General features: G+C 46.5%; 1 protein-coding gene across 17 annotated transcripts in view; it reads left to right on the top strand.

Annotated features, from left to right (window-relative positions):
- LOC142497911 (sialic acid-binding Ig-like lectin 16) overlaps positions 1-17,237 on the top strand; it is a 226,293-nt gene that overhangs the window by 58,205 nt on the left and 150,851 nt on the right. For all 17 annotated transcript variants that reach the window (XM_075606354.1, XM_075606351.1, XM_075606346.1 and 14 more), the window contains one exon: positions 12,518-12,565. In XM_075606354.1, coding sequence (XP_075462469.1) covers positions 12,518-12,565 — 48 coding nt within the window. The remainder of the gene's footprint in view (positions 1-12,517; positions 12,566-17,237) is intronic.

Genomic DNA, 17,237 nt, shown 5'->3' with positions numbered 1-17,237 from the left:
GTTCTGCATGCCTTCCCTGTCAGGGAACAAATCCCTCCTACCTCCACGTACTCAGTTTGAATTTCTAAGTTCTGTTCCCAGGGTCATTCCTGTATTAAATCCTGTGGGGCAGCTCTCTGAGTCCCCTTTGGTAACCCCCTGTTCTTCGCCAGCCATGGTCACGTCCCTAGCTCCAGAGGAAAAATCCCTTGTCTCACCTATTATAGAGGAAAAACTCTCTATGTTCTACTCTCAGGTATTATCTGCTTTAACTCCTGTAAATTCTTGCTGCCTCCAAGCTAATGCCTTCGTTCTAGCCTCAGAGAATGTGTCCCCAAGTCCTACAGCAGAGGTTGCATTAAATGACTTCCCCAAGGTTGCTGAATCCTTAGTTAGTTTTTGCTATAAAACCCCTGCTTCAGCTCAAGTTTCAGCTGCTGTGCCCCCTCAAACTTCGGCTAAAGTTCTGATTCCAGTTAAATGTATTCAGTTACCAAGTTTTTCCCTAAGCTTGGTCGCAGAGTTCCCATTTCCAGGTACTTCGCTGAACCAGTCTGTCACCCAGAGAGCGATGATCCCTGCTTCAGCACATAGTCCCCACGTCGTGGAATCTGCAGTCATTTCTGGTTTCCAAGACACTCCTTACCAAATACCCACTTCAGAGACCAGTACAGTTATGATTACCCCCCGTGTACTGTCTGTGTTCTCCCCTTCTCAAAGCTTAGGGTTAAAACCGTACAGTGGTCAGTATGCCCCTCCTGGGGTTCATGTTGTGTTCCCAGGAATGTTTGCTGACACACTGTTATCACTTAAAAGTGACGCTTTTTCATATGTGCTAGCTAGAAGCCTGCACACAGTTTCCCCTCTCTCTGAAATTTGCCTTGCGGCCCTGATACTCGTTGAGGTAAAAACCTCCCTTCAGATTCAGAATCTCTTTCTATAGAGGTCGTCCTTGCTGTTACTTCCCCTGATTTCTCTGCCCATGCAAACCCTCCAGGGATCAGCATATCGGTTGTTACCCCCTTAGTACAGTCTGAGATCACTCTGCCTATTTTACAAGTCCTGGTGTTTAAATCTGAGCTATTTAGTTTTACTGCTCTTGTTAAACCTCAGTCCCTCAGCACTGCAGCTAAACGTGCTCCAGCAACCGTTGGGTTACTCGGGGTAAAAATTAAAATTCCTGTCTTAAAGGGTACTTTCTCACACATGTCCAGCAAACCTAGAACCTCAGTGATTGATTCTAAGTCACTTATCACTATATCTGATGTTCTCACTAGTCAAACCCTGACACCCTCACCACTGGCTAGGAGTCCCGTTATCAGAATTTTTGCACTAGTAAACACGCCTAAATCTGTTTTTGTCATGACAAGCACCCCTGTTGTTAGGGCCCTTGCAGTTTTGGATAAGACTCCTTTTACTTCAAAGGTTTCTGCTATTAAGAGTTTCCACGGTTCCAACTTACCGCTTATTGTCTCTTTAACTCCCATCATTACTCTCCCATTACCAATCACTGATTCCCAGGCACCAGCTCCTGACGCTAGTTCTCCTATCGGTACCCCTGCTTTGCGAGATGTTTCTGTTATGGATTCCGAGCCTCCAGCTCCGGAGTCAATTCCTTTACTCGCTGCTGTTTTTGTAGTCTCTCAGGTCCCTGTCACTGAAGTACAGACTTCAGCTTCTGAGTTTAGCTCATCTCCCTCCGCTACCCTTGCTCTGCCTGATTCTCAAGTTTCTGATATTAAAGCCCCAAAGCCTATTCCTACTCCCCAGACAATACTATCTCCCACTGAGGGTTCCCCAGTATTTGAGAGCTCCACTGCTGAGTGCTTCTCTGCCTCTGTGAAACGATGTTTTTCCCCCTCGGAAACTTCTGTTGCCCCTGTTATTTCCTTTGAGTTGGAAATACTCTGTACGTATCCCAAGATTTCGGTCTCTATGTCTGGTTTACTGCTTGCCTTGTCACCTTCCATACCAATACCGGGAAATGCTCCCACCCACCCTATACCCTCGCTGACCACTACCTGGGAGACCTCTGGAGGAGAAGTCCCTCTCAAATTCCTACATGCAGAGGTCAGCCAAGACTTTGTCTGTCCCGAAGGTCGCCCGGGTATATTCGATCAACTATCAAGGCCGCTTATCCTAAATTCTGGTCCCATTAATAAAGACTGGGCTCCCAGTGGGGGTTCTTCTGCCGTTTCTGCTCCGGAACCCTCTGGTTCTTCACAGCCTTGGATTCCCAAGCCATTTCGCGGGGCGAGCCAGGTACCATTGATATCTCTACCATCACTCTCATATCCTAGAACAGTACTCACCAAGGAACTGCTCGTTTACGGATCCCCTTTCCGCCTAAAAAACTTTAGGAACAACTCGATGTCCCCGAGACCCATGGATGGCCCTATCTGGCCACAGTTCTCTCTGGGGGGTGGGGGTACACAAAGGAGTGACCACGAGTCTCTGAACCATGACTCTAACACCAATCCTAGACGGTTCAGGAACAACTCCTGGTCCCCTAACTCTATGAGTGGTCTTGTTCGCCCGGAGGTCTCACGTGAAGGGGGGGGGTACTGTAAGGAATCCGCTCCTCGGTTTAATGTTTGCCTTACCTTGCAGACTTGCGCAGTCCTGGAACACTTCCCCTGATATTTACTGCAGCCTGGATTCACTCACCAAAGCAATACTGCCACACGCCCCTTCTGCCATTGGTTCTCTGACCTTTAAGTACTGCTTTCCCACAATGCTCCCTGCCGAGCATAGTCCTTCCTGGATGTCTCTGTGTTCTGCCATAAGCATTGTCTTGTCTGTCTCCTTGGTTCTTGAGACCGGCTGCTAGTGTCACGCAGCGGTCTGTTCCTGTTTCCTGTGCTGAAGCTGAGTACTCTCCTTGTTACTTCAGCTCCTTGTTTCCTGTGACCGGCTGCTATATTCATGCAGCGGTCTGTTCCTGGTTTCCTGCACTGAAGCGGAGGTTTCCCTGTGTATCTTCAGCTTCCTGGTTCCTGGGGCCTACTCTTTCCCTAATCTAGAGAGGCCGTGTCCTGGTGCCTGCACTGAAACGGAGGATTCCCCCTGCGTCTTCAGCCTCCTGGTTTCCTGCACTGAAGTGGAGGTTTCCCTGTGTATCTTAAGCTTCCTGGTTCCTGGGGCCTACTCTTTCCCTAATCTAGAGAGGCCGTGTCCTGGTTCCTGCGCTGAAACGGAGGATTCCCCAGCCCGCTCAGGACTCTTGCGCTGAAGCACTGGTTTACCAGTGCAGCTAGGCGGTGTGCTACTCTGGTCTGTCTACCACCTCCTGAGACCAGTACCATGGGCCATGGTCGCCGCACGCGCAGAGGCCACTCCCGCGCTCCTAAGCTGAAGCGGGGCTCTCCTGACTACCTGTTGCCGAACTCCTGCTTGAACAACGTTTACCCTGATGTCTCCAGTCCTGACCCTGGCGTGTCCACCGACGATGCTGTCTTCTCCTATCCTGATCCTGCTACGTACGTCTACGAACTGCGCAATCCGGATCAGCCTGCGCGGTCTAAGGTCGGTGCTTTTACAACCCCACCTCAGCCACGCGGTCCGACCCAGGTTTGTGGCGAGCACAGTCATGACAGTATGCTCGACCCCACAAACTCGGACCGCCCTGTGGTGAGGGTTGGTATGTTTCTGTCTGAAATCCTGTCCCGGCCTGTAGACCAGTCCCAGTTTGAAAACCAGTATCTGTGCGAAATACTACCCCTGATTGAAGATCAGATTATGTATGAAGGTTTAACCCCGTTGCAAAGACAATGCCGTAACGATCTCATTAGTAAGGCTTATTGCCTCAAGGACTTAAAACAGTCTCTGGCCGCTTGTGTTTGCTCCTCTGGTTCCCCTTTAACCTGGGATAATGTGCATCCTATCAAACTTGCCAACGCCCGAAATGCACTCCTTGCCTTGGCCTTATCATTGGACATTCACCTAGTACAACAGGACCCTCTCTTCATGGTGGTTCATGCTCAAGACACACTCCGTGTACTTTCCCTGACTTTGGACATTTGCATAAAGGAACAGGACCCTCTCCTCGCCAGCTACGCTGCCGCTTGGCAGTCCACCTGTGCTGCCAGACCTGTCGCTAAACCTGGGGACGTATCTCCCTCTCCAGGAAATGACCAAACTGACCCACTATCACTGCCCCCTAACATAGATGCTGCCACGGTCCCTAGCCCTGATCGTACACCCGGGTACTCTGACACCAATGATACGTCTACGTTAAGCCCTGCTGATCAGTCCTGTGAGGTTCCCCTGGAGTATACGTATATTTCTCTAGCCAACACTAAGGCTCTAGTATCCGAGAACAAGTCCCTTTTTCCCTCTATTCTTAACTCTGAATCTCCCTTTTCAGCCCTCGAAGTTTTTCCTGCTTTAACCCCTGCTAGGCAGTTCTGCATGCCTTCCCTGTCAGGGAACAAATCCCTCCTACCTCCACGTACTCAGTTTGAATTTCTAAGTTCTGTTCCCAGGGTCATTCCTGTATTAAATCCTGTGGGGCAGCTCTCTGAGTCCCCTTTGGTAACCCCCTGTTCTTCGCCAGCCATGGTCACGTCCCTAGCTCCAGAGGAAAAATCCCTTGTCTCACCTATTACAGAGGAAAAACTCTCTATGTTCTACTCTCAGGTATTATCTGCTTTAACTCCTGTAAATTCTTGCTGCCTCCAAGCTAATGCCTTCGTTCTAGCCTCAGAGAATGTGTCCCCAAGTCCTACAGCAGAGGTTGCATTAAATGACTTCCCCAAGGTTGCTGAATCCTTAGTTAGTTTTTGCTATAAAACCCCTGCTTCAGCTCAAGTTTCAGCTGCTGTGCCCCCTGAAACTTCGCCTAAAGTTCTGATTCCAGTTAAATGTATTCAGTTACCAAGTTTTTCCCTAAGCTTGGTCGCAGAGTTCCCATTTCCAGGTACTTCGCTGAACCAGTCTGTCACCCAGAGAGCGATGATCCCTGCTTCAGCACATAGTCCCCACGTCGTGGAATCTGCAGTCATTTCTGGTTTGCCAGACACTCCTTACCAAATACCCACTTCAGAGACCAGTACAGTTATGATTACCCCCCGTGTACTGTCTGTGTTCTCCCCTTCTCAAAGCTTAGGGTTAAAACCGTACAGTGGTCAGTATGCCCCTCCTGGGGTTCATGTTGTGTTCCCAGGAATGTTTGCTGACACACTGTTATCACTTAAAAGCGACGCTTTTTCATATGTGCTAGCTAGAAGCCTGCACACAGTTTCCCCTCTCTCTGAAATTTGCCTTGTCGGCCCTGATACTCGGAGAGGTAAAAACCTCCCTTCAGATTCAGAATCTCTTTCTATAGAGGTCGTCTTTGCTGTTACTTCCCCTGATTTCTCTGCCCATGCAAACCCTCCAGGGATCAGCATATCGGTTGTTACCCCCTTAGTACAGTCTGAGACCACTCTGCCTATTTTACAAGTCCTGGTGTTTAAGTCTGAGCTATTTAGTTTTACTGCTCTTGTTAAACCTCAGTCCCTCAGCACTGCAGCTAAACGTGCTCCAGCAACCGTTGGGTTACTCGGGGTAAAAATTAAAATTCCTGTCTTAAAGGGTACTTTCTCACACATGTCCAGCAAACCTAGAACCTCAGTGATTGATTCTAAGTCACTTATCACTATATCTGATGTTCTCACTAGTCAAACCCTGACACCCTCACCACTGGCTAGGAGTCCCGTTATCAGAATTTTTGCACTAGTAAACACGCCTAAATCTGTTTTTGTCATGACAAGCACCCCTGTTGTTAGGCCCTTGCAGTTTTGGATAAGACTCCTTTTACTTCGAAGGTTTCTGCTATTAAGAGTTTCCACGGTTCCAACTTACCGCTTATTGTCTCTTTAACTCCCATCATTACTCTCCCATTACCAATCACTGATTCCCAGGCACCAGCTCCTGACGCTAGTTCTCCTATCGGTACCCCTGCTTTGCGAGATGTTTCTGTTATGGATTCCGAGCCTCCAGCTCCGGAGTCAATTCCTTTACTCGCTGCTATTTTTGTAGTTTCTCAGGTCCCTGTCACTGAAGTACAGACTTCAGCTTCTGAGGTTAGCTCCCCTCCCTCCGCTACCCTTGCTCTGCCTGATTCTCAAGTTTCTGATATTAAAGCCCCAAAGCCTATTCCTACTCCCCAGACAATACTATCTCCCACTGAGGGTTCCCCAGTATTTGAGAGCTCCACTGCTGAGTGCTTCTCTGCCTCTGTGAAACGATGTTTTTCCCCCTCGGAAACTTCTGTTGCCCCTGTTATTTCCTTTGAGTTGGAAATACTCTGTACGTATCCCAAGATTTCGGTCTCTATGTCTGGTTTACTGCTTGCCTTGTCACCTTCCATACCAATACCGGGAAATGCTCCCACCCACCCTATACCCTCGCTGACCACTACCTGGGAGACCTCTGGAGGAGAAGTCCCTCTCAAATTCCTACATGCAGAGGTCAGCCAAGACTTTGTCTGTCCCGAAGGTCGCCCGGGTATATTCGATCAACTATCAAGGCCGCTTATCCTAAATTCTGGTCCCATTACTAAAGACTGGGCTCCCAGTGGGGGTTCTTCTGCCGTTGCTGCTCCGGAACCCTCTGGTTCTTCACAGCCTTGGATTCCCAAGCCATTTCGCGGGGCGAGCCAGGTACCATTGATATCTCTACCATCACTCTCATATCCTAGAACAGTACTCACCAAGGAACTGCTCGTTTACGGATCCCCTTTCCGCCTAAAAAACTTTAGGAACAACTCGATGTCCCCGAGACCCATGGATGGCCCTATCTGGCCACAGTTCTCTCCGGGGGGTGGGGGTACACAAAGGAGTGACCACGAGTCTCTGAACCATGACTCTAACACCAATCCTAGACGGTTCAGGAACAACTCCTGGTCCCCTAACTCTGAGTGGTCTTGTTCGCCCGGAGGTCTCACGTGAAGGGGGGGTACTGTAAGGAATCCGCTCCTCGGTTTAATGTTTGCCTTACCTTGCAGACTTGCGCAGTCCTGGAACACTTCCCCTGATATTTACTGCAGCCTGGATTCACTCACCAAAGCAATACTGCCACACGCCCCTTCTGCCATTGGTTCTCTGACCTTTAAGTACTGCTTTCCCACAATGCTCCCTGCCGAGCATAGTCCTTCCTGGATGTCTCTGTGTTCTGCCATAAGCCTTGTCTTGTCTGTCTCCTTGGTTCCTGAGACCGGCTGCTAGTGTCACGCAGCGGTCTGTTCCTGTGCTGAAGCGGAGTACTCTCCTTGTTGTCTTCAGCTTCCTGGTTCCTGTGACCGGCTGCTAGTCTCATGCAGCGGTCAGTTCCTGTTTCCTGTGCTGAAGCTAAGTACTCTCCTTGTTACTTCAGCTTCTTGTTTCCTGTGACCGGCTGCTATATTCATGCAGCGGTCTGTTCCTGGTTTCCTGCACTGAAGCGGAGGTTTCCCTGTGTATCTTCAGCTTCCTGGTTCCTGGGGCCTACTCTTTCCCTAATCTAGAGAGGCCGTGTCCTGGTTCCTGCGCTGAAACGGAGGATTCCCCAGCCCGCTCAGGACTCTTGCGCTGAAGCACTGGTTTACCAGTGCAGCTAGGCGGTGTGCTACTCTGGTCTGTCTACCACCTCCTGAGACCAGTACCATGGGCCATGGTCGCCGCACGCGCAGAGGCCACTCCCGCGCTCCTAAGCTGAAGCGGGGCTCTCCTGACTACCTGTTGCCGAACTCCTGCTTGAACAACGTTTACCCTGATGTCTCCAGTCCTGACCCTGGCGTGTCCACCGACGATGCTGTCTTCTCCTATCCTGATCCTGCTACGTACGTCTACGAACTGCGCAATCCGGATCAGCCTGCGCGGTCTAAGGTCGGTGCTTTTACAACCCCACCTCAGCCACGCGGTCCGACCCAGGTTTGTGGCGAGCACAGTCGTGACATAGTTTACTTAAACCCGGGATGGCCGGCAGATCTGGAGGAGTGACCCCATTCAAGAATTTTAAGATGAAAACGTGGGGCTGCGTAAAGACGACCATCAGGGACTTCTAGCCCTTCGGGGACCTGTGCTTGAGACTCCAAAATCTTATCCAGTATGTCAAAGGAGGTGGCAGAGATAAACAATTGGGGGGACCGAATACTCTCCGGGACATCCTGTGATCTCTCCTCAGTGATAAACTGATGGGACAATGCATCCGCTTTGATATTCTTTGTCCCAGGAATAGAGATGATGAAGTTAAACCTTGAAAAGAACAACGCCCAACGAGCTTGACAGGGCCCAAGACGACGAGCACCTTCAATGTAAGAAAGATTTTTGTGGTCCGTCACGATCAGAATGGGTTCCTTGGTTCCTTCCAGAAGATGTCTCCATTCTTGTAATGCCATCTTGATGGCCATCAACTCTCTATTCCCCACGCAGTAATTTCTTTCTGCTGAAGAATTTTTTTTAGAAAAAAACCCACAGGGGTGTAGTTAATCTTCGGGGGTGGTTCTTTGAGAGAACCGCACTGGCTCCCACGTCAGAGGCGTCAACTTCCAAGGTAAAGGGGAGGGTGAGGACGGGATGTCGCAGAATGGGAGCCGAGACAAAGACTCTTTTAAGAGACTCAAAGGCCTGGCTGGCCTCCAATAGCCAAGAGAAAGGATCGGCCCCTTTTTTAGTAAGGGCCGTAATAGGTGCTACCAAGGTAGAAAAACCAGCAATAAATTTCCTACTGTATAATAATTTGCGAAACCGAGGAAACACTGAATCGCCTTTAACGAGTAGGCTGTGGCCATTCAAGTACAGAATTGAGCCTCTCCGGATCCATGGTGAACCCCTGATCCGAGACAATGTACCCCAGGAAGGTAGTTGAGGATTGGTGAAAGACACATTTCTCCATCTTGGTGTAGAGGTTGTTGGCCCGTAAACGAGAGAGCACCATCTTGGTATGGAGAATGTGTTCCTCGAGGGTTTTTGAAAAAATGAGGATATCATCGAAGTAGATAATCACAAAAGAATTCAATAGATCACAAAAACCCTCATTCATGAAGTCTTGGAAGACTGCAGGGGCATTGCACAACCCAAACGGGATCTCCAGGTACTCATAGTGGCCGCTGCGCGTGTTGAACGCGGTCTTCCACTCGTCTCCACTGCGGATGCGAATTAGGTTATATGCCCCCCGTAGATCAAGCTTAGAGAAAATTGTCGCGCTTTGCAGCCTATCGAAGAGCTCTGGGATAAGAGGCAAAGGGTAGCGATTCTTGATTGTAATCTTGTTTAGGCCACGGAAATCGATGCACGGGCGAAGCGTCCCATCTTTATTTTTTACAAAGAAGAATCCTGCTCCGGCGGGAGAAGTGGATTTCTGGATGAAGCCTTTTTGAAGGTTTTCTGTGATGTACTCGGACATGGCCTTTGTCTCAGGCAAAGATAATGGATATGACCTGGTTTTGGGAAGAGAGGCATCCGGAATTAAGTCAATCGGGCAGTCGAAAGGGCGATGAGGGGGAAGCTCCTCGGATTTGGTCTTACTGAAGATATCCAGGAACTCCGAATAGACGTCCGGTAGGGTGGCATCTTGCGGGAGAAAGGTTTCCAAGACGGCCAATACCGCAGCGGACGGAGAAGGTAATTCCACATGGGAGGATCTCCATTGAACGGGGAACTTGGCAGTCCAATCGATGATGGGATTGTGTAGTTGTAAACATGGTAAGCCCAGGATGATTTGGACCGAAGGGGAATGGATGACATCATAAGAGATGAGTTCCAAATGTCCATCATTCATAGAAAGTTCAATGAGAAGTGTCTCCAAGGAAATAAAAGCTGGCTGCAGTGGTCGACCATCGATAGCCTCCAAACCGACCGGAACGGCCTTCTCCCGGAGAGGAATGTTATACTGGATAGAAAAAGCATGATTTACGAAATTCCCTCCGGATCCAGAATCGAGGAAGGCCCGAGCGGGGGTTTGAACGCTGGCGTATTTAAGGAGGACAGGCACTAAGATGCGCTTGGGAAGACCCTGTGATGGAGAGGGAAAAGAAGAGATGGTACCCAGTGAGATCCCCTCATACCTCACTGAGCGTTGGCGTTTCCCGGCCTTAAGGGACAACGCGGCAGGATGTGCCCAGGAGATCCACAATAGAAGCACAGGCCCTAATCTCTCCGACGTAGTCGCTCCATAGAAGGAAGTTGATGACTGCCCAGTTGCATGGGTTCCAGAGCGTTCAATGCTTTTAGAACAAAAGCAGGAGACCTGGAAGTAGAAGCCAAAGAACAGAAGTACGAGGACGTTGACGTTCAGCCCGCCTCTCCAGAAGTCGTTGATCCACCCTGATGCACAAAGCGATTAAGGCCTCCAATGAGGATGGCCTCTCACGAGCCGCCAGCTCTTCCTATAAGGATTCCGAAAGTCTCTGCCAGAAAGCCGCGGAAAGTGCCCCATCGTTCCAATCTGTCTCAGCCGCGATAGTCCGGATCTCCAGAGCGTAACGTTCCACTGATCTCCGACCCTGCGAAATGTGGAACAAGGAGGAAGCAGCCATATCACTACGTCCAGGGGTGTCAAACACTAAACGATATTCTCTCTTAAAGTTAGGGAAGCTGTAAGTGAGTTCAGGTTTTAGCTGCCAGATTGGTGAAGCCCAGGTCAAGGCGTCCCCGGTGAGAACGGAAAAACATAAGCTACCTTGGTACGGTCCGAGGGGAAGCGAGAAGGTGACAGTTCGAATTGTATCTCGCACTGATTTAAAAACCCACGGCATGCAAGCGGGTCCCCCGCGTATTTACTGGGCGTAGGGATACGCAACTCAGAAGAACCTGTTCCTCCACGGGAGACAGTGGGGGAGATAACGGAACTAGAGACATTAACCTGGGGAATCTGGACGGTTAAGGTAGCAACCTGTTGGTTAAGAGCGGTGACCTGGTTTTCCAAGAAGGTAAAGTGTTTGGAGATGGTAGTTAGGGTATCATCCACCTCAGGGGGGTCTGGGTCTGGGTCTGATGGGCTCTGCATAATGTAACGCTCGGCCTGCCCACAAGACAGACGAGACCCCTGGACTGGGATGGATAGGAGAAATACCACACACCTAGCAGCAAACGGGGGCACGGCCGGAGTGTGGAAGTAGCGTAGATGGTCCAGGTAACAAAAATAGAAAGGGTACAGTACTTGCCAACTCCAGCGTAAAATGGTAAAGTCCGAAAGACAATGGTCAAGGAGTTGAGAGAGCAGCGTATTAGAGTGTCCATAAGCCTGGGTCGTGGAGCAGAGAGAGCAGCGTAGTAGGGATCCGTGAGCCGTGTCCAGGGGATACAGAAGTCTGCAAGGTAGAGAGTCCAAAGCCAAGTCCAAGGGGTTCCAGAGGGCAGCGTGGTCGAAGTCCAAAGCCAGGGGTCAAAATCCAGGGAGGTCAGCAGAATATCCAGGGACAGGAACAGAGACTGAAAGATAAGAGAGCCAGGCAAGAGCAGACAGCACCAAGGTACAGAAGCTATGCAGAGCAAGGAGGTAATGGTGAGGGGAGACTAAATAGGGGGCTGGGACCTATCAGAGGAAGGGGAGGAGCGGGAAGCGGCCAGAGGAAGGGCCTGATAGGGGAGAAGGGCCTGGGGAGCTGGGACCTATCAGAGGAAGGGGAGGAGCGGCCCGAGGGAGGACCTGATAAGGGAGAAGGGCCTGGGGGGCGGACCTGATGGAGCAGGGGCAGGGAAGCGTATGATGCGCGTTCTGCGCCTGAGGAGGCGGGGTCAGGTGCCCGGCGCCAGTAAATGGAAGCCTGGGTCCGCGTGCGACCCGGAAGTGCAAGAGCAGCCGTGCGGGGGACCTGCGAGGAGTGAGGCACGCCACCGGGGAGCCCGAGCGGCTCGGAGACATGATAAGGAGGCACTGGAAGCGGGTATACCCGCAGCGCGGATACTTACAAGAAGCTGCTGTGTGTCCCTGTGTCTGCAGAATGGAGTGTCAGTGGGGGTCTCTCCTCTGGAGACCCCAGGGGATCCGTGCTGGCTGAAACGCTGTGCACCCTGAGAGAACAAGATAACCTGTCCTACACCCCACCTCCTGTCCTGAATTCTCCCCACAACACCGCGGAGCACTCAGCCCTCCTGTTTACCCGCAGGTCACAGCACCCAGACCACTCAGAGTGACCAGAAGGAGTGTAACCCCCAATTTCATGTCGGGTGGGGTACCATAGAAGGGTTACAATTGGAAATAGTGGATTCTTCTACAGTATGTGGTCAATGGGATCTTCACATTGTGGGATCTTCATGAGCAACAGGAAACCTTTCTTAGATATAGGGTTTAGTTTATAGGGTTTAGTTAATCTGAAGTGGCCATTCAAGTACAGAATATTCTGTACTTGAATGGCCACTTCAGATTAACTAAACCCTATAAACTAAACCCTATATCTAAGAAAGGCACTAATCCCCATCAATGTCCTGAACGACCGCTTTGGACCATACCGAATTAAGCCCTTAGTAAAGATTGAGAAACTGTATAATTACACGAAGTTCACAATCTCAGATATCTGTGATTACAAATATCCATTTGATGATTTATGTTAAGTGCCAATGTTCTCTAATTACAGATTCCCCCAGAAGAGCAGAAATCCACATGACTAGATACAAGGATAAGGGTATGATATATACTTATTGTTTTAATATGTCCTTTAAATGTGGATTCTGTGACACACTCAATAGGAATCACACTAAAGACAAATTTGACATTTGAATCCGTGTTTTTTTGTTGTTGTTGCAGGCATGAATGTGCATAATGTTACCCAACAAAGGGGTTACCCCCAAAATAGTGTGTGTGTATGTATATACAGTGGTGACCAACTTTATTCGAACTCGGCTAGCTCCGCGAATTTCGGAATATCCCGGTGATGTGCGGTTTTGTATCGTTTTCGCCCGGGATGTTTTGCGTAATTTTCGCGGCTGTGATTTAAACATTTTATTCGCGCTGTCTGCAATACTGCAATGCCGTATAAAAACACATGGGGGCGTTTGCGAGCTGTTGTCTTCGAAGTCTAATACCTTCGCGGTTGTCAAAGCGTGGAAATAAAATCAATGAGTCAAGGGTTCAAAGTAACACATGAGTTTATCTGTACCAAGGCACAATTGGGAGACAAGAATTCAGAAAGAACTCAGGCCTCTCCCAACATATTGCTTGGATCACATTTTTATACATTTCAAAATGAGTAATACACCCCTTAAGGGGGCTGGCTTAGAGATAAATGATGATATGATGACATGCAAATATATATATTGGTTGATACCTAAATATGCTGCATACACTATATTCTTATCGATAATTTACCATAGTGTGGGCCTCTTAACCTTGTGACATAAGGGAGTTACTCTGTCCAGCCCTGTATGCAATGTAGCTGTTAGATAAGAAATCCTACGGGTCAGCAGGAATATCTTAAGACAGGAGAAATCGCTTACGAATGCTATTTCAATTCTTGTATGCCTTGTAGGAATTACACAAGGGCGAGTTACATCTAAGAGCGATACTCTGCAGAATCAAACATTCACAGTTCATTCATTCACGAATGAAACAAATAAACATTCATATAAGCAAACACTCAGACAATGGTGGTTTAGGCCAAAATGGAGGTGATGATAGCCACACACATTATCTCAAACTTCACAGTCCTCTCTTTTTATTCTTGAAAACATAGTCTTTTAAGGTTTAATTCAGATAAAACTCAGAAGCGTTGCACTGCCTGGAGGGCCCACTTTTGCATGGCTTTGATAGTTCTGGAAACTCACAGAGCTGATGGCTATCATCTCAGCCAGGTTGGTCTTTCTGCCATCATCTTCATCTGTATTCCATTGAGGAGGACTGACTTTTCCTTCTGAGATTGCATCTTCCGTGGTGTCGTCTGTGATCAGTGGCATGGCCTGGGTAGAGGGTGTTACACACCTTTGCAGTATGGTTTACTGCACATGACACAGTCATACAAATCAATCAGAACTGCAAGCACACAGACAAATCCATTCATCAGTTTCGCTTCTAGAAAACCAACCAACATGGTAATTCCTAACAAAACACACCTCTTATCTCCACCTTTCCTTAATCTCTCCTGTATCTCTGCTATCTTCTCTACCTCATGCTCAATCTTACCACTTTGATCTCTAAATAACATAACATTGCTCTTTAACTTGGGCACACACTCTAAAATATAGTCCAGAGCCATTCTATTCTGTAGGGCCATTAATCTAATCTGTACCTGTTCTTGATTAAGTAAATTAATGAATGTAGTTGTATGATTGAGAACATCATCCAGTACATCCGTTAGTACATTGAGCCTGTCATATAGCAACTCAACTCCTACATTAGGAAATAAGCTAGCCCAAAATTGTTCTTTCCATAGACTACTTTTCAACCCCTGTGCGTTGGAAGTGGCTCTGCTATTCCTGATCCTGCCAGTGGGTCATTGTAAAGGCAGGTACAACTGTACCTAGATAGCAGGACCCTGTCCAACCACATGGTAATACTCTGTAGGCCCATTTTCCACAAATCCAATACACTCCCCTAGGTAAACTAGAATTTGTGCAAGCACTTTTTACTATCTTAATTAAAACTGAAAAATTAAGGCCACATCCTCCCTGTAAATTTTTAGTTCAGGGCTGTAAATACATTTTCATACAAGTTTCATTAGTTGGTGGAGGCACCTGGCCCATAAATTGATTTGTTGTTCCCAGTGCAAAATCCACCTAAAGGAACCTCATTTACCAGTGGAATTCGGTTTAGAAAAGTTCCCTGTAAACAAATTCAAATTAACATTTCATCATTTTAAATTCGGCATTAGTGTAAGGTATCCCTACTCAAGGGGTTAAATGTAATTCTCTCTTACGTCATTGGGGGCCACTAGAGTATGGCAGGGATTCATTGTATATATTCCCTTGTGACCCATTAACCTGTGTAGCATTGTGCAAGATTGTATGATTGTCTGCAAAATGATGTGACCATAAAACAATAAACATTACAAATATTTCAAAACTGATCATCCCTTATCATCATCTGGATGGTGTAGGCTGATCTTGCCTAGCGGGGCATACATCTTAAAAACACACTCTAAAGCATAAAAATAATATGGAGTCCTGAAAAAACAAATTGTTTGTTTAAGTCCGGGCCTTGATAATATTGAGTTCAGAAAAAACAAATTGTTCGTTTAAGACCGGGCCTTGCCTGAAGTCTTAATTCCTTGGTGGTTAAATGTTCTAGGATTATTGTGCCTAGATACACTAACTGTTGGCCAGTGGTCAGGGAAAACCCCTCAAAACACTGGCTTGATGATTCTTTGTCTTTGTTAGCTGTTTACGGTGGTGCCGGCACTTTTTTCTTGCGGTGATGCTGCTTTGTATTCTCCTTGGTAGACTGTATAAGCTGCACCTAAGTTTGGAGAGACTTAAACATTTCATTAATAAAAGCACAAGGAGAGCGCTTTTAACCACTATAATTTAGTATCAGCACAATTTTTTTTTGTTTTTCACCACTATCTTGGCATCCGCATATAAAATAAACACAAAAATACCTTGCTCACCAAACGACAAAAAAAAGAAATCAACGGTGCATAGGAAAGTATCGTAAGAGAACACTGATAAGTGATAAGAGGTTGTCACTAAAAGTCCCTAAAGCTTGCACTCATTGTAAACTGTAAAATATACATAAAGTACCAGTTAAATAACTAATACCACTAATATCAAATTTATTACAGACCAAATGGGAAATATCCACATAAACTTAACTATAACACAACTAAAACGTATACAACTTTTTTACAAGCTAAAAACTTACGAAATGCATAAAATGACAACTAATAAACCATAAATAAAAGTCCCCATGTGAACGAAACGGACAGTAGTATACGGTAAACAAAAATGCTAGTATGAACACAAGTGTAAAGCCCTATCAGAACATTAGGGGCCAGTGACCATAATATACTAACAATGCTAATTAGCTTCACCACAAAACACCGCGTAGTAGCAGCTTATCACATTAATACTTAGTTCCCAAACAGGCTCAAAATAAAGCTATCCAATAGTTATGCTGGAAAATGTAAAGAGATGGGGTATATCCCTCTCTACATGAATATTCATGAAGTAACATGTTGCTATGTGTAGCAATGAGTAGACAGCACCAAAACACAACAGTATGAATGGGGTCATATCGGCAAGAAATGTTCAAGGATAAATAACAAAACAACACACATAAGGTAATGTTGCAATGAACAAAATAGGCAGAGTCCGCATATAGACAGGTGTGTTATGGAAAATCATATAAATTATCCTCTCTTTTGTTCATATGCAAATCCTATGACATGTGAACAGTATACGACATAAAGGATGATAGTATTTAAAACATCAGCAGCTTGAGATTTAAATATATATATATATAACATGAATTTGACAATAGCTACTGCTTTAAAAAAATAAAATCTAGATAGCCTACAGTTGTATTCTTTAAAATGAGAGGCTATAGGTCAGGGTTCAAATTAAGACACCTTTTGGAGGGAAAGGAGAGGTAATGGTTAAAAGTTATAAAAATACATCACATATGCAGTTAACTTTATAGGAAAAATTATTTCATATCTGATTTTATGCTTACTCGTTTATATTGTACGCTTTGTGAAGTACTGAGTATACTTTTGACACTATTCAAATACGGAAATACATATTAAATATTATTGTATTGTTAATAAACCAATTATAACAAATAGAATTAAAAACATAGAACAAATAGAATTTAAATGTGTTTACTGGTTTCTGCGTAGAGGTAATTTGGATAGTGCATGTGGGGATTATAACCCCTTCTTGTAATAATTCCTCCATAATAGGGGCTATGCCATCTAAAGCATTTCTGCTGAGTGGGTATTGGCCAATAAACTTAGTCCAAAAATAAATACATTACAGAATCATTCTCTTTCCTCATACTATAACTTAGCTGCTTTTAAACATTTTTTTTCTTTTTCAACTTCTAGTTAACTTTTCATGTCTGGAACGTGGTCTTTGTACATTCCTTAAGCTGGAGGAGGGGGGCCAGCCCGCTTGGCTGCTTTTAACCTTCCCTCTTTTAAATGACTGCTGTTCAAAAATCAAACGAGCAGTGTATTTAAGAAAACAAACCGTTAGTTTCCTAATATAAGTTTGAACAGAGAAACCTTGATAACTACAAACAAAACCATCTCTGCAACCCTTCCTATAAAAAATCTTATTGTTTTATTTACTATATATTTATAATTCCTTATCTTTCTTACACACACCCACACACACATATACACAGGTTCTCTGAGTTTATCT

Source organism: Ascaphus truei, chromosome 6 (genome assembly GCF_040206685.1).
Source record: "Ascaphus truei isolate aAscTru1 chromosome 6, aAscTru1.hap1, whole genome shotgun sequence".
NCBI classification, from domain to species: domain Eukaryota; kingdom Metazoa; phylum Chordata; class Amphibia; order Anura; family Ascaphidae; genus Ascaphus; species Ascaphus truei.
This window is presented reverse-complemented; position numbering and strand designations above follow the sequence as displayed.